Source organism: Scyliorhinus canicula, chromosome 13 (genome assembly GCF_902713615.1).
Source record: "Scyliorhinus canicula chromosome 13, sScyCan1.1, whole genome shotgun sequence".
Classification (NCBI taxonomy): Eukaryota; Metazoa; Chordata; class Chondrichthyes; order Carcharhiniformes; family Scyliorhinidae; genus Scyliorhinus; species Scyliorhinus canicula.
In genome coordinates, this window is record NC_052158.1 from 71515816 (window position 1) to 71541437 (window position 25622).

A 25622-nucleotide genomic window follows, 5' to 3' on the forward strand; every position below is an offset into this window, starting at 1 on the left:
CACTGGCAAAAGTATTTTCTGGGGTGTGCTTTCATACAATGTAGGACATGTCAGAACTGAAACGCATTTCCACTCGGAAAACTCAATGCAAGTTGAATAAAATATTGTTGTTGTTTCATGTGATCTGGACATCACTGGCAAGGCCAGCAAGGTCGGCGCAATGGCCCAGTGGGGCAGCACGGTGGCACAATGGTGAGCACTACTGCATCACAGCGCCAGAGACCCTGGGTTTGATTCTGCCCTTGGCTGACTCTGCGGAGTTTGCAAGGTCTCGTCGTGTCTGCATGGGTTTCCTCTGGGTGCTCAGGTTACAGGGATAGGGTGGGCATTGGGCCTAGGTAGGGTGCTCTTTCAGAGGGTCGGTGGAGACGCGATGGGTCAAATGGTCAGCTTCTACACTGTAGGGATAATATGATTTATTGCCCAGCCCTAATTACTCTTGAATGGTTTGCTGGGCAATTTCAAAGGTGTCACATTATTGTAGGTTTGGAGTATGTGTAGGTCAGGACCAGGTAAGGAGGCAGATTTCCTTCCCCAAGGATCATTAGTGGAACCAGATGGGTGTTTTTGTAACAACAATTGATGATAGTTTCATGGTCACCATTACTGTGACTGGGAGCGGAATATTTCTATTTCTAAGTATTGTCTCCAGCAGGAAAAGCAAAGGGCAGCCTGCTAGCTGCCTTGTCAGGTTTCCCCGCTGAATGTTAAACACATTGAAAAAATGGAAGGGGCGGGTCCCACGACCTCTGCTCCAGACATACAAAAATGAAAAAAGTAACCCTCTGCCCCATGACAATGGAATCACCCCCCACCCCAAAGACCATGGACATCCCAGGAAACCACCACCACCCCCACGGGCACAGCTTTACCCCCCCCATGCCAAGGAACCCCTCCCCATCGCAACCCCCCCCCCCCTCCCCCCAATGGAATCCCCTGAGCACTGTCCCCTGCCCAGACCTGTTCCCTGGGCATATCCCTTTCCCCACTGGGGGCTGTGCACCTCCAGAGGGTTCTGTTTGCCAGGTCCTCATTTGTCAAAACCCTACATAGAAGGATGATACAGCAGGGAGGGTGGCTATCTGGATGCTAATTGGGTTCCTGCCATGAAAGGTCATTGGTGAAGGTTAATGACCAAATGTCATTATGCCATTGGCAGGGGCTGGGAACAATTTCAACAAGAAATCCCGCCAGGCATAAAAGCCATTTTGCCACGTATTGGATTTTCTGCCCCTTCTGGATTTTCTGGAGAAAACAGGGGTGGGAAATTCCTCTCTATATTGCAGATTTATTAATTGAATTCAAACTCCACCAGCTGTCATGGTGGGATTTGAACCTGTGCTCTCAGAGAATTAGCGTGGGCCTCCAGATTATCAGTCTAGTGACATTACCATGATGCCACCACCTCCCCTCTAAGCACCCACTACATTACCCTGACTTTGCGATTTAGCCTCTATGTCAGAACTCACCTGGACACTTATCTAAGTAAGTTCAGTGACGAGGGCTGTGTTGTGATTGTATGGTTGGAATTCTCCGGCCATTGGGAGCAGCAGCACACTCCCGCCACAAGTTTCCCGACAATGACGTGGGTTGGCTTCAATGGGAAACCCCTTTGACAAGAAGCGGAAATAGAGAACGGCGCACCACCGAGAAACTGGGTGATCGGAAACTTCGGTCCTACATTAATAATGGTATTAACATCATAAATTACCTCCACTTACAGGATTAAAATATTACCCAGTCAACACAGGTGGACTTGTGGGATAGACATTCTTGCCATTACAATACACTTCTACAAATGTTTAAAACAAAAAGAACTTTTATTGTGGGCAGCATGGTAGCACAAGTGGATAGCACTGTGGCTTCACAGCGCCAGGGTCCCATGTTCGATTCCCCGCTGGGTCACTGTCTGTTTGGAGTCTGCACATTCTCCCCGTGTCTGCGTGGGTTTCCTCCGGGTGCTCCGGTTTCCTCCCACAGTCCAAAGACATGCAGGTTACATAGAATTTACAGTGCAGAAGGAGGCCATTCGGCCCATCGAGTCTGCACCGGCTCTTGGAAAGAGCACCCCACCCCCTACCCAAGGTCAACACCTCCACCCTATCCCCATAATTCAGTAACCCCACCCAACACTAAGGGCAATTTTTTGGACACTAAGGGCAATTTATCATGGCCAATCCACCTAACCCGCACATCTTTGGACTATGGGAGGAAACCGGAGCACCCAGAGGAACCCCACGCACACACGGGGAGGATGTGCAGACTCTGCACTGACAGTGACCCAAGCCGGAATCGAACCTGGGACCCTGGAGCTGTGAAGCGATTGTGCTATCCACAATGCTACCGTGCTGCCATGATGCCATGATTGGCCATGATAAATTGCCCTTAGTGACCAAAAAGGTTAGAAGGGGTTATTGGGTTACGGGGATAGGGTGGAAATGAGGGCTTAAGTGGGTCGGTGCAGACTCGATGGGCCGAATAGCCTCCTTCTTCACTCTATGTTTGATGTTCTATGTTCTTAACTTGCATTTATACGACACCTTTCACAATTTGAATCAACATCACGGATGGCCTGAATGTCCCAGAATCCAAAGCTTGGTTGAGTCTTATGTCAATGAAGAGTTGAAAAGGCAACTGCCTCTTTTCTGACAGTCAAAAGTTCTTAATTTAAATTTGTTCAGGATGTCTGGAAACATTTTAAAATTTGCATTACAATGATTGCAGTTATACGGCACTTGGTGCAAAGTCCAAGATGAAATCACACTACTTCAAATTGGCACAGACCATGCAGTGTTCCATCAACAAGTGTGTCTGTTGCTGGTACACTGCATAGACTTTGCTGATTTGATATGGGTTTCACAGTAAATTTGCAGTATGACAGCCTTGAAGATTGAGCTGGCTTTGGAGAATGATGCTCTGGTGCCAATGCATTACTTACTTCAATCAAGATGTAACTCAAGCAAATAATTTGGCAATCATATATTTTTATTCTAAGGAATGTGACAAATTCCAGTACTTTTGAATCATTAAGATCTGGTTATTATTGTAGAAGCTGCATTATGTAACACAGAGATCCATTCTTTAATTTCCTCGATTTGTTCCATTTGCATCGCTTTTGACACTTCAGATGTATTGCTTTATGTTACTCAATATCACAGGAAAGCTCCGTTGGCTGATTATCTGTCCGATGTTTGTTTAAAAGTCCACCAAGGCAGAGCAGCAAGTTGATATTTCCCAGTGAGCGACAGAGGTTTACAGGAAGAAAGGAGACCATTTGGCCCATCGTATCTGTGGCAGCTGTTTGCAGGAGTCATCCAAAGCTTTTCAGCTTTGGGACTTTGACTAGGATTTCTTCTCATGAAGCTTTCTTTGGAATTTAGTCTGCTGGTAAGATCATTAGCTTCCCCAGTCAAACCTGGGTACTGGCAGGGGGCCGCAATGTAAATTCTGATCCATTGCTCCCTGGTACTTGGACTCAAACCCAACCCAACAGCAGCCTCGTTTCAAGTTCTCAACCTTTCACGAAAAGAGTGGTCCACCCTTAACATGTTCAGGACTGGCCACAGCCCCTGCGTGGCCAGCCTCCACAAATGGGGCATTAGTGCCAGCCCCCCATGTGCCTGAGGCAGAGAGAAAATTATGCACCACATCATTGAAGAATGTCCAAATCCACACGCTGAAGTTAAAAACTCTCCACTATTCTTAGAATTCCCTCTATACCAAAAAGGGTCGATATTCTAAATGGTGAACAGGAATTCTCACCCCCCGACTCCTATGCAGGCTTCAGTGGGTGCTATTCAGGTCAAACTGTGTTTTCAAGTTATCCCCCGGTATAACCCATACCTTCACAGAGGAATTTAACCTACTTACCCCTTAGTAGCATTGATATCATGGGTTCTGCATTGCTAAGTAAGTAAAGTAGGCTAATAACCACTGTTTCAGGTTGAAACTTTTAAATTATTTTATTATTATATATTTTTTTCTTTTAAAAGATGCAATCACTGACTTTACAGAAAAGTAAAACGACCTTGCTTCTGGGTCCTTCTGATTGGTTGAAGGGATCTTCAGGCCCAACTTGACAATCAATCTTTTTAAAATCTGGTCTTCTTTCGATGTATTCACTGGTGAGCTCGGTTGTTGTGTCCTATCCTTCCCATGTACAGAGCTGTGAGAGCTGGCTCTGCTGGCTGTCCCCTTTCTTCGGGTTTATATCTTTTTCTAACAGTTATTAAGTTTTTATGACTTTATTGTAAAGTAACTTTTATTTCACTTGGATTGTAAAAGGTACCTTTAATCTGAATGTTTCTAACACGACTCAGTATTCATTTTGGGCATGGCCTCAGCTGTCAGATCTGATTACATTGTCCTTCGTGATGTTCAAAATGCTTTGATTTCAAGAATCTTGGTCTCTGTAATTTCTATAGTTTTATTTTCCAATTGTGTCCCCAGCTCATAATTTTGACTTTGATTTTAGCTTTAAATTATGTTTCTCGTAGATTGATAGTCTCCAATTTTCTTTAATTTACTTGGTGTTAGCAGAATTTCACACCTATATATTTGCCCCCCTAGTCATTCTTTTCTATCTGCTGATTTTACTTCAATGACGGTGTGAATCATCGCTTTTAGCGTAATGCTAAAAATCCACTTGGTTATAACTTGAAAGGTTTACATTTATCACCTAGCTCAATTGAAACACTCATCCATGCTTTTCCAGATGCTTACTAAGATGGTTACTTTCAATGAAGGTGTGAACCATTGTTTTTAGCTTCATACAAAAATCCTGTGTGCTTGCGAAGCCTGTTAGGGAGAAAGAATCTTCATTTTCTAATCCTGCTCTTTGCAGCTGCTGTTAACCCTTCGTGGGATCTTTCCCTACATTCTCTCATGCTTCTCTCAGACCAGATATTGCCAGATTTCCATGTTTCAAATGACACATCTTTCCATATTATCAATTACAATGCTCAGCAGAGGCCTAGCCGCCTCTCAACACAGCAGGACTGGAAGAAACAGCTTGACTTAGGGACTTTGCATTCACTCAATAAATAAATCCAAAGCTAATACCACTGTCCTTCCTCTTCATACACCCTCTATCTTCCTCTGCTTCAAATGTTTATGCTGTCATCCCTTAGAAGATGCAGTGCTTTCAGTCTCAACCTGGGCATCATATTCCGTGAATTAAACAACAGGGCACTGTGAAACCAACATCTGTATCAACAGAATAAATGCAACAATTAAGCATCCATTGAGGCCCTTTTCAGAGTCTCTTTTACTGGTATTATGCGGCAGTTAATATTACACATCTGTGAAAGTATCAGTCAATGTCCCCACAGCTTTGCATCACAGGAAGGAAGAAACACCAGTAGCAAACTATGTCCAAAAACCCCATCAACATGGGAGCAACTGATGCAGCATCAAGAACCTTTTTTAAAAAATCACACTTCACTGAAAAAATACAGAAGTTGAAAGAAATCAAGAGCAGGTCAGTTAGCACCTGAAAAATAAGTCTTTATAAATACAGGGGTATTTAAGCGCAGGGTATCTCTTGCTGAAAATGTTGAGCACAAAGAACATAAAATAAAAACATCAGAATTTGTTGCAGGAGCAGTCCATTCAGCCCTTCATGCCTGTTCCACCATTCAATAACATCATGGTTGATCTGATCATGGCATCAACTCTACTTTCCTGCCTTCTCCTCATATCCCTTGACTCTCAAAAATCTGCCGAACTCAGCCTTGAACATATTCAATGACCCAATCTTCACTGCTCTCTGTGGCAAAAAAATCCAAAACTATCAACTCCTGGAGAGGGGAATTACTCCTCTGCATTTTAAATCTCTCTAAACTGTGCCTTAGAGTTCTAGATGCCCCCACAAAGGAATTATCATCTCAGCGCCTACCCTGCTAATCTTCCTTAGAATCGTACATGTTCTGTAACAATTACCCCTCGTTCTAATCTCCAATGAATATAGGCCAAACCTATCAATCTTTCTTCATCAGACAACCCCTTCATCCCACAAATCAATGAATCTTACCATAGAACCTTAGAATTTCTACAGTCCAGAAGGAGGCCATTTAGCCCATCAAGTTTGCACCGAACCTCTCTCTGAACGAGCACCCTATCTAGGCCCGGTCCCCTGCCCTATTCCTGTAACCCAATAACCCCACCTAACCTGCACATCTTTGGATATTAAAGGGCAATTTAACATGGCCAATCCATCTAACCTGCCCTTCATTGGACTGTGGGATGAAACTGCAGAATCCGGAGGAAACCCATGCAGACACCCGAGACCGGAATTGAACCTGGGTCCCTGGCGCTGTGAGGCAGCAGTGATAAGCACTATGCCACCCTGTCACCTTTCTCTGATCTTCTCTGATCTCTGTCCAAAGCAAGTATGCCCATCCATCAAAACTGTACGCAGTATTCTAAGTGATCTCACCTATACCCTAGACTTCCTACTTTCAGAATCAACCCCCCTTACGAAAAAGGCCAACAAATCATTTCCCTTCTGAATCACTTGCTGTCTCTCCGTGTTAAATTTTTGATTCATGTCTGAGGACTAAAGCACTCTGCAGTTTCGCTCCATTTAAACAAAATTTGATTTTCTATTATTGCAACCATTTCCCCACATTATACTCAACCTGCCAAATTTTCTCCCTCACACTTAACCTATCTTTTTCTCTTTGCAGACAATTTGGGAGGAATTTAATGCCACCCTATTGGTGAGTTTGGAGGTGGCATTTAACAGGTGGGCAGCACGGTAGCATGGTGGTTAGCATAAATGCTTCACAGCTCCAGGGTTCCAGGTTCGGTTCCCGGCTGGGTCACTGTCTGTGCGGAGTCTGCACGTCCTCCCCGTGTGTGCGTGGGTCTCCTCCGGGTGCTCCGGTTTCCTCCCACAGTCCAAAGATGTGCGGGTTAGGTGGATTGGCCATGCTAAATTGCCCGTAGTGTCCTAAAAAGTAAGGTTAAGGGGGGGGTTGTTGGGTTACGGGTATAGGGTGGATACGTGGGTTTGAGTAGGGTGATCATTGCTCGGCACAACATCGAGGGCCGAAGGGCCTGTTCGGTGCTGTACTATGTTCTAGGTGAGAGGGTGTGTGGTGGGAATCGAGTCATCTGCCCACTTCTGCCTGATTAAGCCCAAGGCCAGATGGCCTTCCTGACCCAATGCTAATTGAGACTTTTATATGAGCAATTAATGCCCATTTAAAGGCCTCATCCCAACACCACTGTATTCAACGAGTGAAATGTGGTGAAATCACCAGATGAGCAACTGGAAAACCCTTGTCAGGTTCGCTAGCAGGCTTCTAGGAGTGGGTCCTCTGATTGACCGGTATCTCTATCGGATAGGGAAGGCGGTGGAATAGTGATATTTTCACTGGACTAGTAATTCAGAGATCCAGAGTAATGCTCTGAGGACCCAGTTTCAAATCCCGCCACTGCAGCTGGTGAAATTTGAATTCAATAAAAGTCTGGAATTAAAAGTCGTAAAAAGCCATCTGGTTCACTAATGGCCTTTAGGAAAGGAAATCTGCTGTCCTTACCTGGCCTAGCCTACATGTGACTCCAGACCAACAGCAACGTGGTTGACTCTTAACTACACCCTCAAAGGCAATTAGAGATGGCAATAAATGCTGGACCAGCCTGCGACACCCACATCCCACGAACAAATAAAAAAACAGTTCCACCGCTACGGTTCTAAATCCCGGTGAAGAGCCAACGCTGGCTGGCTAAGTGCCTGATGGGTGTCCCTTGGTTCTCCAGCGGGCAGGCAAGACTTCCATTGTTAATATCACCCTTTCTTTTCTCCTCACAACTTGCTTTCCCAGCCATCTCTGTATTGTCATCATATTTGGCTACAAAATACACATTCCCTATTTTGAAGTCATTAACACAGATTGTAAACCATTGAGACCATACAGATTGAGAATCCAGCACTGAACCTGAGGCAACCCACTAGTTAATTTCTCAACCTGAAAATTATAAATTTTCCCAACTCTCTGGGCAGGATTTTCTGTTTGAGAGACAAAGTTCCCCCACCGGAGTGTTGGAATGTGGTTGGAATCCCGGTATCGGGGCGCCATTTTGAGCAGACGAGGTCCAATGATGGGCCCCCTCCCGCCCCATAATGCAAACCCTGCCGCCCTCCCCCAATGACAAGGAGGGGCACCTTTACTCACCACCACGGGAATTCACACACAGCATGCATGCATGAGAGTGACCCCCAATCCCACCCACTGACGCCCCCCCCCATCAGATGCCTTCAAAGAGACCCCCAATCAGACCCCAAACACAGACCTCCCCATCAGAACCCCCATCATGCCCCCAAACACAGACCTTCCCATTATAACCCCAAGCAAAACCCCAAAGACTCCTATAAGACCCCCCACCAGTTCCCCAACTCTCTTTGAAGTGGTTGGTTTTTGGAAACATTGTGGCATTTTAGAGTTACTCAACCATGAAGGAAGATAATTGAAGCAAGGCTGACAGTTTTATGCGGGGAAGCTGCCTTTGGGGGCCGGGGGTGGGTCGGGTCACCCCAGCACTTGGGGATAGGGCGGGGCCCAGGAAATCCCAGGGTGGGGGCTGTTGTGCAATGCGGATGGGGGTCTGATTTCCGATGTGTGGGGGAAGAGGGGCGGTGGCCTGCTGTGAGACCTCGCTTTCAAAATGACAGCCCGATAGCAGGATTCCCTGGGGAATCCCTCATAATCCTTGCCATGCATAAATTTGGATGGCAAAATTTAATGAATCATTTCCTGATCTGTGGTCCCAGCAGGAGCGCAAATCAATCGTAATTAACTACTGGCGGGTGAACATATGGGCGGCATTCTCCCGCACTTGGCGCGATGGCCTGACGCCGGCGGCAAAAAGAGCGCGAACCACTCCGGCGTTGGGCCACCCAGTAGTTGCGAAATCCTTCGCACTTCCAGGGGGCTAGGCCGGCGCCGAAGTGGTTGGCACCGCGCCAACCGTGCCGAATGGCCGCCGTAGTCCCGCGCATGTGCAGAACCGCCGGCGTGTTCTTGCGCATGCGCATGGGGTTTCTTCTCTGCGCCGTCCATGGCGGAGCCCTACAGAGGCCGGCGCAGAGGGAAAGGGTGCCCTCACAGCACAGGCCCGCCCGCAGATCGATGGGCCCCGATCGCGGGCCAGGCCACTCTGGGGGCGTCCCCCGGGACCGGATCCTCCCTGGCCCCCCGAGGACTCCGGTAGACGGCCTACCAGCCAGGTCCCGCCGTGATGGACCATGCCCATTTCATGCCGGTGGGACTGGCCGAAAACGGGCGGCTGCTCTGCCCATCGGAGGCCAGAGAATTTCCGACCGGTGCGATGTGAACCCTGCGCTACCCGAAAATCAGCACTGCAGAATTCGGCATCTGGCGTCGCAGTGGCGGGACGGGATTCACCCCCCCCCCCCCCCCCCGGGTGGGGGGTGTAGGAGAATCCCGCCCATAGTCTCCCAAATGGAGAATCTCAACCATGGTGTCATTGAATGGCGGGGCAGGCTCGAGGGGCTGAATGGCCTGCTCCGGTTCCTATGTTAGAAGAGGCCTTTCAGTTCATCACATTTGTTCTGGCAAATCTACACTAAATCTACATTAATCCCACTTTCCAGCACTTGGCTCATGGCCTTTAATGTTACAACTTTTCAAGCGCTGATCCACGTACTTTTTAAAGGTTGTGAGGATTCTCATCTCTACAATCCTCTCAGGCAGTGCATTCCAGACTCCCACCACCCTCTGGGAGAAAACATTTTCCTCAAATCCCCATTAAACAGCCTGTTCCTTAAAATTAAGCCCTCTCATTATTGATCATTCAACTAAGGGGAACAGCTGCTTCCTATCCACCCTGTCCATGCCCCTCATAATCTTATAGACCCATAATCTTATAGACCTCAATCAGGTACCCCCTCAGCTCTTCCTGCTGTAAAGAAAACAACTTGAGCTTATCCAGCTTCTCTTCATAGCTCAAGATGCTAGAGTTTGAGGAATGGAGAGTTCTGAATGGTTTGTAGAGCTGGGAGGTTACAGATATGATGAGGGGTGAAGCCAATGAAGGACTTTAAACACAAGAGAATCTTAATCTTCACGTGTTGCGGAACTGCAAACCCATGGAGGCTAGTGAGGACAGTGGATGAGTGCGGGTTTTGTTGGGCTACAGTAAGGACACTATATTTTTTGGATGGGCTGAAGTTTACAGAGTATGTGGAGTGGGAGACTGGCCAGGAGAGTGTTGGAATAATGGACTGCAGCTGACTATGGTATGCATGAACATTTCAGCAGACAATCTCATGGGCTGAGTAAACTCCATGTTATGATGGTACGTAACTGGCCGTTATAATCTTCTATATTTGGCACATTATTAAACTGTCCACATTATGATTTCACCTTATACATGTATGTTGGTCGTGGCAGTTGTGGCAAAAGAATTAATTAAAAGAATGATCATAGAGGTAGAAGGAAAGTGCGAATCAAATAGCAAAAGTTTTACAATCCAATTTTGTATAAGCCCACACACCATTCGAGGTGAGGTTTGTTCCACTCTACCATATCAGATCTCCTAAGCAGCAACTGTCGGAATGTGCACACACGTTAGTACACATTTTTTACACAAATTAATATAATATAAATATAGAAATACAATAAAGTATAAAAATAACCCAAAGGCAATGATGAAATCAAAAGTTATGTGTTTAACACAGTTCTACTTAGAACTTAGCTTTGGTTTCTGCCAAAGTAGCTCATTGTGACCTGAACAACTTCAACACATTGTAAGAATGGTTTAAGCACCTGTAGCAAAGGCAATTATTAAGATTTCCATTTTTCTTCATTGGCTTCACTCCTCATCATAGCTGTAACCTCCACCAGCCCTACAAACCATTCAGAACTCTCCATTCCTCAAACACTAGGGGCGAGATTTTCCGCAAATGCGGAGAATCGTAAAGGCTGCCGTGGGTCAGGCCGTGACTCACGGCAGCCTTCACGGCCAATTCCGGGGCCGATTCTTCCCCCCCGGGCGGGGCTAGGAGCGCGGCCCCATGCGTCATGGCGGCGCGGCGACAATGGTCATCAAGGCCGCACGTCAAGCGTCACGCCGGCTGACGCGGCCGATGATGTCAGCCGCGCATGCGCAGGTTGGACAACGCCACCCGCGCATGCGCAGTTGCCGTCTTTCTCCTCAGCTGCCCGGCAAGACGTGGCGGCTTGATCTTGCCGGGCGGCGGAGGGGAAAGAGTGCGTCTGTTTTGGACGCTGGCCCGATGATCGGTTGGCACCGATCGCGGGCCTGTCCCCTCCCGAGCACAGTCGTGGTGCTCCCGTGCCAATCAGGCCTTTAGATGCCCCAAACGGGCATCTGGCACACGTTTCACGACGGCAGCGAGCAGGTGTGTTTTCTGCCGTGGTGAAACGGGCGTGGGGGGGAGAGAATAGCGGGAGGGCGTGAAAAATGTCGGGAGGCCTTCCCGCTATTCTCCCACCCGGCGTGGGGGGCGGAGAATCGCGCCCTAGGATCTTGAGCTATGAAGAGAGGCTGGATAAGCTCGAGTTGTTTTCTTTGCATTTATTTTTCAAAAGGCAACAGTAGGTACGAGTTGGAAGAGGCGACCAGCAGGGAGGAGGATAAGCTGACAAGTAGCAATGTAACTGCAATGACTACCCTTAAAGAAATCTGGTAATGTTCCGAGAATATGTAAATTGGTAAGCGTAGACCACTTTCTGTTACTGACAGAGCAAATGGAAGAAGAGTTTCCCTGAAGGAAGTACTGGATTGTACCAACCTGAAAAATGCCTGGGCTACCTCAAATTATCCTGGGAGAGTAAATTACCTCAAAATTTTGAACAATAGGTTGAGCAAGGCATTTCACGCTGCTTATCTGCAGTAGCTATGCGAATGCACTAACAGGCTGCCATTAGTCTAAAAGGGTGTTCTACATTGTGTATGAATTTCAGTGCCAGTGCGATGCTGGGTAAATAGGCTGGATGTCCCAACAATTCGATGATTGAATCAAATAGTATTTTCTTCCGACTGTAATAGGCAGAGTACCAACTGTACTCAACAAGCCCACATTTGTAAAATCCAACAGAAAACATCTTGTTAGATGTGGTTTTGATATTGTGATTGGGCAATACTTGCTGAGCAACTCTGAGTGCATGAATAACAAGACTAATCACCAATTTAAGATAATCAGTTCATAGTGTGGCTCAAGTACATTCATACCTAGATATTTGTTCTCTTCAAATAAAAGAGACCCTGGGTGAGCACCATTCAACACTGGTCCCCACAAACGGGGGGTGGGGGGGTGGGGGGTGGGGAAGGCACTCGTGGGAGTCTGCCAGGGGATCAGAAGCCCCAAGGTGCATGCCCTTTGGTCAGGGTGGTACCCTGGCACTGCTGGTATCAGGCCATTGGTACTGCCAGCCTGGCACCTTGGCAGTGCCAGCTGGGTGCAAGCCTGGTAGTGCCAAGGTGCCTAGGTGGAATTGCCAGCTGGCAGAGGCGTTGCCAGGATGCCAAGCTGACATTTTTTGTGTGCTGGTGATCGGGCCCATTGTGGGTTTGGGGGAGGGGTTGTGGGAACTCTCCCATAGTGCATTGGGGCTTGAGAGTGGGGGTTCGTAGGTCACATTGGGGGCCTCAGAGATCGAGGCTCCATTTAAAAATGGGTCCCGATCTCTTGCTATACTTAGGAGTTCCGGTGAGCAGAGCTCTTCAATGTAGAAAACAGGGCCTCAGCCGAGCAGTTCCCACTGAGGTCCCTTATTTAACGCAAGTGGCATTGTATAGCCATGTCTTTCTTGGTGCTGTGAGTACCGGGAAACTCAAGGCTAAAATCGCTCGCTCTGAGACTTTGTTCCCATTTAGTTCAGTCACGCCCATTGAGTTACTGAGTCTAAGGCATTACCATAAATTAGTAATAGTAATGATTCAAAAACCAATTCCAGGGACACACCACTCAGCATTTCTCCTCAAACTAACTGCCCTGAGTGCCTACTCTCTTCTACCCTTGAGCCTTTTTTTTTACATTCCTAAAATTTACTCTGGAGCCTAAAAGCTTTGAGCCAACTAATAGACTTTTGTGTGGCGTTTTGCCAGGTACAGCATGTTGTCAGGCTTTCCATAGTCCACTAGGGATGTCATACAAACAAAACTAAAGTTAAGATGGTCAGTAATGCAACATCTTCCATTCCTAAATCTGTGCTGATTGGTGCTCCCAGGGGGTTTCTAGGTATAATAAATAATCAATTCCATTACTAGACACCAAACTGAAGCAAGAAAATTGAATTTGTGGTTGTCTTTATTACCCATCTGGAAAATGAGCACCATTCTAACTTCTTTCCAGTACTGACATCCACAATGCTGCATCTTCTGTTTTGCCGCACTGCCGTAATTCCATCTGTTTGTTTTTAGGCGTCTTTACCTGTCTAAGAATTCTATTTTGTCAATGTAATTAATTCTGCTTAGGTTATCTTGGGCTGGGCTGGGCTGGGCATATTGTTCATGTTTTCACTGTGGACACTTGGAGGAAGCAATTATTCAGCACTGATAGAAATTGACTTTTCTAGTCAGCTATAACCATGAGAGTAAGGGAAGATGATAGAGGTATATCAGTTAAATGAGAACTCATTAAGAATAATTAACTATAATCATATTATCACATAATCATATTACGTGAGTGCAACAATAGCTGGGAATCCACTAAGGGTTAATCCAGATCATACATTTTAATTTTTGTCTTAAACTTAAGTTTCACATTTGCAAGTTGCTTGAGGCTGCAAGGTCAGTGACGTCAACTAGCTAAAAGGTCCCATTGTTTTACAGCATGGGTAGTCCCCTTTCTATGGTAACAACCAGTCTAGGGTGATAATGCCTTAATTAAAACTGTGGTTTTCTAATTAATGTTAGATGCTGGTGTGGATAATTTGGAAAATTGGCAAGCGATGGAATGGGAAATTTGAACCAATATAATTAAATACATATTTCTCTTAAATTGATGGACATACATTTTGGCCAAATTGAATAAATTATAAATTAGTTAAAGCCAATCAGAAGTAAAAAGAAGGCTAGACCTTAAGATAATAATCTCCTGAAGAATCACCTACCGGGATGGAAAAACTCCGGGATCACCCCATCTATATTTCTGAAACCTATTTCCTTTGGTGCTTGCTTTGCTAATCACCATCTTTCTTTTGATCAAATTACTTAGTTATTTTATCCTGTGTATTGTGATTTGAAGAATTACAACGATCTGTAATTGAATGAAAACTCAACTACTGTATTCGCTAAAGACAATCAATCTGACTAGCTTGCTGCAGGGCTAGTTGGAACTTTCTAAATTTTGTACTGAAAATAAGTTTACCAGTGGCACGGCTGACCAATAAAGTTCAAGTGGACTTTGCCAAAAAGCACAGACCTGACCTCTGTTATTTGGGAACTGAGAAGGGATAACGGATATCCAGGGTTCCAAATAGACACAGAGATCCATCAAACATGTTAATTATTCTGTGATAGTTCTGTTTCAGTCCAATTTGCATGCTTTACAATTCTCGCCTCATCAAGTATGTCTTCTTCCTACTTGAATGTTGGAAAAATCTTGTGCTGGTATACATTGTGTCTGCTGCTTTGCTTTCTTCTCTGCCATTCTCCTTGTGCACATCCTTTCAACATGTTTTTAAGTGTTCAGATATTTGGCCCAGTGAACTCCTTGCCCTTTCTTCTTGCAAGATCTGTGGAGTTGACACCTATTCAACAAAGGCAACACATAGGTTTATCTTTTGTTAAATCGGAAAAGAGATTTTTTCCAGGGTGACTAACTTTGGGTGAGAGAATAAAGGCTACTTCTCCATAAGAGTTGGGGTAGAGGAGCTGGAAAGACAAAAGGAGAAGGGGTGCTGGTGAGGAGTGGGATGGAGGTGATGACAAAAAACAGAGGAGTAAGGGGGAGGGTGCTGTTGAGGAGCAGGGAGGGGTCTAGCAAAACCATTTTCTGCAGGTTACTCTCTTGACTGATACCTTTGCTTAATAAGTCCCTGCATTTTTACAATAATTTAATGAAGTCTTTTGTGGTGACAATGTGTTATGTGCTAGAACAGCACTGTGGATGTATCTACACCACATGGGCTGCAACGTTTCAAGAAAGCCTCCACTTTCTCAAGGACCATTAGGGATGGGTAATAAATGTTGGCCAAGCCAACCACGTCCACTGTCCATGAAATAATTTATAAAATGAATGTAAGCGTTATGATTCACTTTTTTCTTGATTCTCCAGCACTCCTCCCCCCCCCCCCCCCCCCCCCCCAACCGCCATTACAATCAACGTGTTCTAATGAAATAGAATAGAAATAGAAAATCACTTATTGTCACGAGTCGGCTTCAATGAAGTTACTGTGAAAAGCCCCTAGTCGCCACATTCCGGCGCCTGTCTGGGGAGGCTGGTACGGGAATCAAACCGTGCTGCTAGCCTGCTTGGTCTGCTTTAAAAGCCAGCGATTTAGCCCAGTGAGCTAAACCAGCCCCTAGTGAGCTAAACCAGCCCCTGGATTGAGGTGTAGTTATTCAAATAGATTTTGATGTCGTGTAGCATGTAGCTCCTTGGAGCACCAGCATGCTGTGCCCAGTCTGGTGGGACATGAATTTTCACAAATGATCCGTTCATGTTCTGACTCTCAGTCCACTATGTTGGAGAAGTATAAATTGGGGCACAAGATTCCTCTACATGTGGCAACAGAAAAAGACAGAACAAATGCATTGACTGCTCATCAGCGCTCTGCCTCGCTGTAACATAAATCCCACCCCTCTGTGTTCCAGCCCCCTTCTGATAAAGGTCAGTGTTCCTGGAAGGAGTAACTGACAGAAGGAAGAAGGCATGGTGATCCTCAGAAAGACTGGTTTGATCTTTCCTAATATAAATTGGCAATTTTTCCCAACATTTTATGGGCTATCCTTATCCTCCTTCTTCAATGATTGTTTCAGTCTATTTTCTGTCATCTTCATTTTGAACTATGATTATCATGGCTTCAAAAGAATGATGGTGGGGCCACAAAGGAAATGAACCACAAACTGAAACTGGGCTGAATACAAGTCCAACTCTGATACCAATTCACCATTTGTATCATGCTTATGCTACAGGAGCAATATTTCAAGCTCGCATTATCTCACTTACTGGCCACACATGTTCGGGATCTAAGGCAGCACTGTTCGTGATATACTATTCACTGAAAGTAATGTTTGGGATTTCTCAAGATTCACGTACACGGCGAGCATGAATCTAGAAAAAAACAGGCTTCATAATTGTTAGCTTTGTTTCAGTGTTGGCACTCTCATTTTTAAGTCAGAAGATTGCGCCCTTCCAGGGACTTGAGCACATTATTTATGCCATTGATTCAGGGCGGTACAAAGAGTGCATGGTGCAGATGAGATGTTCTGAGGCCCTGCCTACCCTCTCATGTGTGCGTTAAAGATCCCATGACAATATTTTAAGAAGAGCAGGGGAGATCACCTGGCCGAATGGCTGACTTTTAACCTTCACTAACATCAACAAAAACGGAGTTCCTGATCATTTATCTCATGGCTTTTTGTCAGATCTCCCTGTGCGTAAAGTGGTCATAGCATTTTCCCCACATTATAACATAGAATTTCAAAGAACTTCATTGGCTGTGAAGAATGTGGGGCGAAATTCTCCCCCCCCCACGACGGGTGGGAGAATAGCGGGAGGGCCTTCCCGACTTTTTTGACGCCCTCCCGCTATTCTCCCCCCCCCCCGCCGAAATCCCGACACGAATCGCTGCCGCCGTTTTTTTACGGCCGGCAGCGATTCACAGCTGTTAGAAGGGCCGAAGTCCCAGCCCTTTACGACCTTTTTACGAACGGCAAACACACCTGGTCCTGCCGTTCGTAAAAACGTCGTGACTACCTGGAAAAAAATAACCATGGCACCGATTGGCACGGCAGTACCACGGCCGTGCCAAGGGTGCCATGGGCCCGCGATCGGTGCCCACCGATCGCGGGCAGCGGGCCCGATGCCCGCGCACTATTTGTCCTTCCGCCGCCCCGCAGTATCAATACGCGGGGCGGCTGAGGGGCAACCCGGACCGCGCATGCGCGGGTTTCGCGCAAAAACGCGGTGACGTCACCCGCGCATGCGCGGGTGGCGTCTTCCCACCTGCGCATGCGCGGCTGACGTCATATGACGCGTCAGCCGGCGCTAAGTCCGACAAGCGGGTTTAACGATTTTCGTTAAGCCCGACTTGTCGGAGCCTCCGACGTCGGGCTGCTAGCCCCGACGGGGGACCAGAATCGGTCCCCCGTCGGGAAGGGGCGCGATGCCGTAAAACCCGCCCGGGTTTTACGGCGGTTTGACGATTTTTCCCGTTTTGGGAGAATTTCGCCCGTGGTACATCCTGAGGATATGGAAATTAAATTCCTTCCTTCCCTTCTTTCAGTTAATTCTTTCCTTCTATTGCTTTTGTGTGTTACTTCTTTCCATTACATTACACTTACCGAGATGAAATAATATTGGGGAATAGCCTTGGCAGCTCAGCGATTGCTTCAGGAAACTAATGGGAGGGTTAGTGCCTTTGTTGTACTGGGGCTAGACATCATTAATTTAGCACAAACTTGACGTTTAAAAAAGAATAATTAGAGATTCCCGGTATTAACTGCAACATCTAGTGTGGAGTTAACTCATGAATGTAAATCAGTGGCGTTTCAATGCATAGACAGTATAAGTTACATAACACTTGCTTGCCATCATGAACATGGTATTTTCTGCACTGGAACTAGACCCAGGGCCCAATCAAAATTGAGCCTGGAGCCTCATTTAAATTCAACCAGTGTGCTGTAGTTGCAAGCTGTGTATCCCATACAGGCAGCTGAAAAGGTGAAATAGACATAATTTTCAGGCCTGGTTCTCAGGTACAGTAGCGTAATGGTTAGCCAACTGGACTAGCAATCCAGAACGCTGGACTAAATCCACCATGGCAACAGGGGTACATAATTCAATTAAATATTTTGGTATATAAAGCTAATATCAGACCATGTGAAACTACTGGAATGTTGTAAAAACTCAACGAGTACCCTATAGGGAGGGAAATTTGCTGTCGGTACTCAATCTGGCCTATCTGTGGCTCCAATCCCAAAGCAATGTGCTTGACTCTTAATAGCTCTCTGAAGTCGTCTAGCAAGCCACTCAGTTGTGTTCAAGGGGGTGGCTTATCACTACTACTTTCTCAAGCACCATTAAGGATGACGAATAAATTGTAGCTGGCTTCACATTGAGAGCAGATTTTAAAAAACATTTATCTTTTACGCCGTGGCCTTCTGTCGTCCTTGTAAGGACTGCCGTTTAGAACTGTGATACCTTCAATTCACTGTGAGACCGTGAGAACAAGTGAACATTAGGCTTTAATATCCATGAACTCGCTTGCCAGAGTTGGCTCTACAAATGAGTGCCACCCACAGGTGGCTGGACTATATATGGCCCCGGTGAGGGCGGAGCCAGAAGCGGAGCCCACCGGGGTTCCAGTACAGTACCTGGAAGTAACCCGTATCATCACTTCCAGGTCATGGGTCACATTATTATACAGGCAGTACAGACAGCTCATGCATTAGGTGAAGTACATTCACCGCATTCACCACTGAATGGTGTGGGGTCCATTAGAGATTCAGTCTAACTGGAGGCCGGATCGATCATTTAGACCTCCTCAGCTCTGGCGATGCGGCGGGGATGGTTGTTGCAGATGGTGACTCCGGGGGCGTCGTGTCTGGAGCTTGAGCCTCAGTCTGGCGTGTCGGAGGCGGTTGGGGGTGGGGGTAGGCAAGGGGGTGGTGTGTGGCGGCAGTGCTGGCCCGGGCCAAGACAACAGACCCAGGGAAGCGCAAGGGCTACAGGTGGTGGCTGTAGGCAGTGGGGAGGGGGGCGCATTGGCATGGCAACCAGCTGGCACTAGATCTCGTAGGGAGACCGTATCATGCCATCCGTCCTGGTGCACGATGTAGGCGTACTGGGGATTGGCATGCAGCAGCTGGACCCTCTCAACCAGGGGGTCGGTCTTATGGCTCCTCATATGCCTCCGTAGAAGGACAGGTCCCGGAGTTGTCAGCTAAGATGAAAGCGAGACCCCCGGAGATGAACTTCCTCGTTGATGTGTTGGGCACTCTGGATCTGTGAAACACATACAGGCCACCACCAACACTGAAGATAATTCAACACTATTTTATTAACTCTTATAAATTGCTAAACATACTATTACTGTGGGTTTACGATGCTAGATTAACTAGAGGCCTGTGCCTATCCTAACCAGTCGAATCACTCGGCATGTGCTGAGAGTCTGTACTGTAACTGATAAGCTCTTGTGCTTCTGAGAGGCAGCATCCTGAATGAGCGGGAAAAGTGATGCCCTCTGTATTTATAGTGAGTGTGTTCTAACTGGTGATTGGCTGCGGTGTTTGTGCATGTTGATTGGTCCTAGTGTATGTCTATCAGTGCGTGTGTCTGCACCATGATATACTGGTGTATATTGTGACACTCGGGAAGAAACAAACGGTCGTGAGGGGTCTCGTTCGTGGCTGTGCAGAGGAGTGATCTGATGGAGTGGAGAGCATCGGGGAGGGGCTGTTGCTGGCCTCGATAATCCCTTCACTCAACAGTCGCTGGACCTCCGACTTGATAAAAGCCATATCTTGGGAGCTGTGCCGCCTGCTCCTGGTGGCGATGGGCTTACAGTCGGGAGTGAGGTACGCAAAGAGCGAAGGGGGGGAGACCTTGAGGGTCGGGAGGCTGCATACCGTGAGGGGAGGTAAGGGTCCGCCGAACTGTAGGGTAAGGTTTCGGTGACTGCATTGGAAGTCTAATCCAAGCAGTAGGGGGTTGCAGAGATGAGGGAGGACGTACAACTTAAAACGGGCGTACTCGGCCCCCTGCATTGCGAGGTTAGCGATGCAGTACCCCCAGATCTGGACCGAATGGGATGCGGAGGCAAGGGAGATGGTTTGGGATGTAGGGTATATGGGAAGGGAGCAGCGCCTTACTGTGTCGGGGTGGACAAAGCTCTCCGTGATCCCGGAGTCGAAAAGGCAGGGGGTCTCATGCCCGTTGATCTGGACGACCATCATTGAGTTTTTCAAGTGCTTCGGCTGCGAATTGAACTTGGGGACTCTACTTTATAGTCCCCATAGGCTTTTGGGCGGAACCCGTACCTGGTTCCAAGTGATTGGACTGAGTTCTGATCACTTGGATCGATTTCTCCAATACTGGAGCTGTTCCCTGATCGCTGGGCGGTTCCAAAGTGTCCGTTGGCCTTCCTTTGTCTTGGCTCCTGCTGGCGCCGAGGAGTCTGGCTTGGCCTCGATTATCTTAACTGTTTCAATTGTTCCCGGGGATCGCTCATCAATATGTAGATGGTCGTCAGTTTCAGTGCTGTCTGGGTTCTGCAAGTTCTAATATACAGGAAACTTTGCACCTGCTTGTTTTTCTGTCCTTGGCTGAATTTCCCTGCATTCTTAGCAAACCCCCATTTTAAAGTCGGGAAGTGATCTCACTTCCGCTTTTTCCTGACAGAAAGCTCTTAACTGTCTTTGATGTGATCCAGGAGCAGTCAATCACAGCTAGATATGTATAAACATTGTGGTTAGTTTCACAGCTGAGTACTTCAAAGCCACTCAAACATTTGCACGGCTGAGGATTGTGACTAGCTTCTGAATTTGCGCTCGAACATAATTGGAAATCAGGTGCAATTAATCTCCAGTGTGAGAACAGAGGGCGGGATTCTCTCAGCCCATGCTGGGTTGGAGAATCGCTGGGCCGGGCGCGAATTGCGTGACGCTGCCCCGACGCCGGTCCGCCGATTCTCAGGTGAGCGGAGAATCGGTGGCATTGGGACCGGCGCGGTTGGCATGGCGCCGGGCAGGGGCTGCTGTACACGACCTCTGCCCTCCCCACCCCCCCCCCCCCCATCGATTCTCCGCCCGGGATGGGCCTAGCGGCCGCAAAAAAAATCTGAGTCCCACCGGCGCTGTCCATGTGCGGTCTTAACTGGCGGGACCCCGGCGTGCATCCTTTCGGGGGCGACCTGGTTTTGGGGGGGGGGAGGGGGAGTCCGACCCTGGGGGGGAACTCCGCTGTGGCCTGGTCCGCGATCGGGGTCTACTGATCGGTGGGCCGGCCTCCTGGGCTGGGGGCCTTTTTTGTTCCGCGCTGGCCCCTATAGCCCTACGCCATGTTGCGTCGGGGCTGGCATGAAGAAGGAAGCCACCGCGCATATACGCAATTGTGCCGGTCATGATGCGCATGCGCACATTCACGCCTTCGCAGTTCGCATGCGCAGACCCATGGTGCCCATTTGAGGCTGGTATCGGCTACTGGAGCGATGTGGGTCGCTCCAGTGCCATGCTGGCCTCCTGTGGGGCTCAGAATATCTGCTCCTGGGGGCCTGTTGACGCCGTCATAAAACGCGACGGCGTTTACAACGGCGTCAACACTTAGCCTCAGGATCAGACAATCCCGACCAGAGTCCCCTAAACGGAGAATTCGGCCAAGAGGTTGTCACAGGAGCAGCTGAGTGCCTCATTATGTATGTTTGGCCGAGAGCCAAGACCAATTCTGAGTGGGAAGCTGTTTACACAGTTGGACAGAGCTGTTGACTTGCCTTGATTGCTTTATTTTTGTGGTGTCTCAATGTTTACTTGCACAGGATTAAGAGGTGTGAAGTACTTATTGATCATCAAAGGGTCTGTTATATTGACACTTTAATAGGGTTCTAGGGGCACCAGTTTATCCCCAAGAATTATGAATGGGTGTTTCTTCCCCAATAAGTTTCACACATGCCATTGTTACTATAGGCTTCATTGGTTCTGTACACCATATACTGGGTGAATGGGCATGGCAGGGCCATGAGTGGCATGGAGGGTACGTGACATTCTTTGTTATGGATGAGGACATGAGTTGACCTTGAGTTTGTATGGAGGAGGCATGGCAAGAAACATAAGGGGCGGGATTCTCCGCCCCGTCGATGGCAGGATTCTCCGTCCCGCCAGCCGGCCGATGGGATTGCCAATTGTGGGCTGCGCCACACCATCGGGAAATCTCCGGGCATGGGTGCGCTGCCGGCGCAACAGAGAATCCCGACAGCGGAGAATCCAGCCCAAGACCTTTTGAATTCACCATTCAGGTTCCAGAATCCAGACTATGGTTCATGACTCCTCCTCACGAGTCCTGCAGAGGTTGGCCCAGCTCCATGAAAATTGCTGGAGATGCCTGACCCCACAATGAACCGGGCCCGGTCTGGAGTGCAGGAAGCAGGCTCACGAACCGCATCCTTACACGGCTCTAGCAAATATTGGGGAACGTCGGTGGTTAAGAATCTTGAATCTTGTCCTGTCTACCAATTTTAAATCCATTCCCCACCCCCGCCTCCATTCTGACTTGGTCAGAGCAATGAAAATCTGGTCATACCATTGGCTTTTCCAGGTATGTACTGTATATGTTTTATTTAAGGCAGTCATTGAATTCCAATTCTTCTCTCTCTGTTGAACTGCCATTTCAGACTTCTGCCTATCGATTAACCTTCTGAATTTTTTGACTTTCACCCAAAAAGCTTAGCTTTGAAGATTCTCTTCTTAAGTCCTCTGTTTAACTTTCTGAATCCTTCTCACACTTATCGGCAGTTCTAACCTGGCTGCCAAATGCACAAACGTAATTTGCACAAAGTAAGGCCCATTTTTCTCCCCGTTTCAATACCTGACCAATCAAAATTGACATCCTACTGCAATTAGGATTCATTTAAAGTTTCAATCCCCTGAAACAGACATGCTATAAGCAGTTACAATGAAGACATTTTCACGGCCATGCTCATTAGCTGGTTAAAAGCTACCTTCTCAGCCTTAAAAATAGCAAGTTGGACAATACCAGATAAAATTGATTTTCCTTATCTCCCTCAGTCAGCATAACCTCCCTGTTCTCTAATTGTGACCCTGACAGGTCTGGGTCTAACCCAACTCCAATCATTAACTGGAACAGCTGCTAAGTTGTAAGACTCCTTTGTTTGGTGAGTGTTGTCGAAATTGCCTCACTGCATGTCTTTCTTTTCCTTGCTATCTTCCTTCAAATTATCTTTTGATATTTGAAGCAGCTTCAACAGAACTCATCTCAGATGTTATTTTTGAGTGTCTGCTTGGCTCTGTTTGGTATCATTTCCCTCTCTGAATCTAAGTTCAAATCCCACTTGTGTTCAAGAATTAAGGTGAATACTGAACTGAGGGAGTACTGCATTGGCAGACATGTTGCGCTTTTGATAACATGTGAAAATCTTGGTGGACGTTAATATCCCACCACCCCATTTAATGAAAAGCAGGAAAATCTTCCCTCATCCAGAGGCTGTTAAGTTTCATCTCATGGCTGTGTCAAACGGTTGTAGCCTGTTACCTACACATAAGAGTGGCAATCATCCTTTTAAGGTAATTTGATCGATATAAATTATTTGTGGTAGTTGAGAGATGTTAGCAAGGGCAGGAGAGGAACAGATGTTCCTCTACTTGACCAAATTCAAGTCATAGTGTGTCTTTTCCCTATTCCCGTTTTCCTCTATATGCTGCATTCCGCTAAGGATCAACAAGATTTCCCCCATGATTTATAAGTACAAGTTTTTTCTTTTCGTTCAAATAGCTTATTATATTTTGCCTTTTGTTGCTGCCAAATCGTCAAAATTTAACTTCACTTGGTGTTTCAAAGCAATGTGGAAAATCCACTTTCCTTATTAAGCTCTAAGCTAGCACAGCCGAGGTGTCATATGACCAACATAATTGCTCAATGTTCCTTCCATTATCAATCATTTTGAAGGCAGTTTGTCAAATTAATGTTTTATTATTTCTGAAAATGTAATGCGGTGATTTTCTTTTTGCCCACAGCGAGCACTGGATAGAAACTCCAACCTTCAACACCAGGTAAGAAGTTTCCTTTCTCCTTTACTTCAGTGTTGAGGGTTTCTGTGGTCTTGCATGCCTCCAAACCCTTATGTGCCAGAATTGATCTATTGTTTGAATTTAATTTTGCTTGGTTGTTGTATGTGTACATTTATCTCGGTCTTAAAAGAGGACTGCCCTGTTAAGTATTTAGTGACACAGGGTGGCAAAATTTCCCAAGAACTGCTTAATCGTGGTGTAAAGTTTAATGTATTGATGAAAAAGCTAGCCACCAATTTTAAATTGTTACAGCAATGGTTTGTCTTTACCAGCAAGTGGAACAACTTTTTAAAAATGCACTGTAATATTTACATTGTCACAGCCAGAGGCACTTGCCCCACTTTTCAAAAGTACATAATTAAACTGCTTGAGCACGTTATTGGTTGTGCTTTTGCCTTGTTTACTGCCTTCAAAGATTTGTGAATATGTACTCCACCCCAGATCGCTCTGCTCTGTTCCTACACCCACTGGTAACAGTACCCGCCTACCTCTCCACATTGTCCCTCCCAATATCCATCACTTCACACTTATCTGAATTGATTTGCATCTGTCATATGCTTTGAAATTATTGTGAGAAATAAAGCTCTTGAGTCCAGATGAAATCTCTCTCTGGTGACCTGGCTACAATATTGATCAATCTCTTTCAAGAGCTAATCAACACCACCTACTTACTAGACCAGCAGAAACAAGCGAACACCTGTGGCATATTCAAAAAAAGGGATAGATCAGCGAGATAACGGCAGACTGGCATCTCTCGGCAACATATTTTGAAAATTGCTTGAACATATTGTTCATTCTCATGCCATGAAGTACTATGAAGCTCACAACATCTTGTAGAGAGTCAGCATGGTTTTCAGGCAAAAAGAGCTACCGAAACACAGCTTTTGCAGACTGACGATGACCTAGTTTCAAGTCTTGAAACAGGTAGAGCTACTCATATGGCAAGACCAGATTTCTCAAAAGCCTTTGACAAAGCCCTTCTCCACCGCTATGGATCTGGGACATTATTAAATTGGATCTGGCACTTACCAACATAAGTGACCTTCCCAACAAGGCTTAAAAAATTCGGCGAGACTGTTTGCAGGTGACTGCGTGATTTACATATCAGGGAAAACTCAAGATCATATTAGTTCACTGCAAAATGATCTGGTGTTGCAAAAATGACATTCCCCAAAAATGTTATGTCCTGTGCATTGCCAACAATAAGGATCCACCACCAGCTAGCTTTAAGTTCTGTAATAAAATTCTCCAACAGGTAGATACACAACCATTGCTGGGGGTTCATCTTAAAAACAATCTTCAATGGGGATTCCACATTCAACGGATAACATCCAACACAAACAGGCTCCGTGGATTTTGGAGGAGGCGTCTTTGGTATTGCAAAATATATTTTACCTAACATTTGTTCATCCAGTCCTGGAGTATACAAGTTGTAGGCGGGTTCCATGAATGCTGAGATATATAAATAAGATTGAGGCGATCCAAAAATGTGCTACATGCACATCTTCTTCAGTGGGAGAAAGTTCCGCCCTTGACAGCTGTTGGCCAATCTGTTTCGTTGGTAGCTCCAGCAGTGCCAGAATTATGGGCGCTACTGGGACTGCAAGCAAGCTCACGGAGATTGAAGATGGACACCGCACCCATGTAAATCCTGGGGAGGCCTC

At 46.7% G+C, this 25622-nt stretch overlaps 1 protein-coding gene across 2 annotated transcripts in view; it reads left to right on the plus strand.

The window, feature by feature from the left end:
* arhgef4 (Rho guanine nucleotide exchange factor (GEF) 4) overlaps positions 1-25622 on the plus strand; it is a 494960-nt gene that overhangs the window by 51488 nt on the left and 417850 nt on the right. For both annotated transcript variants that reach the window (XM_038817106.1, XM_038817107.1), the window contains exon 2: positions 23905-23940. In XM_038817106.1, the coding sequence (XP_038673034.1) occupies positions 23905-23940 (36 nt within the window). The remainder of the gene's footprint in view (positions 1-23904; positions 23941-25622) is intronic.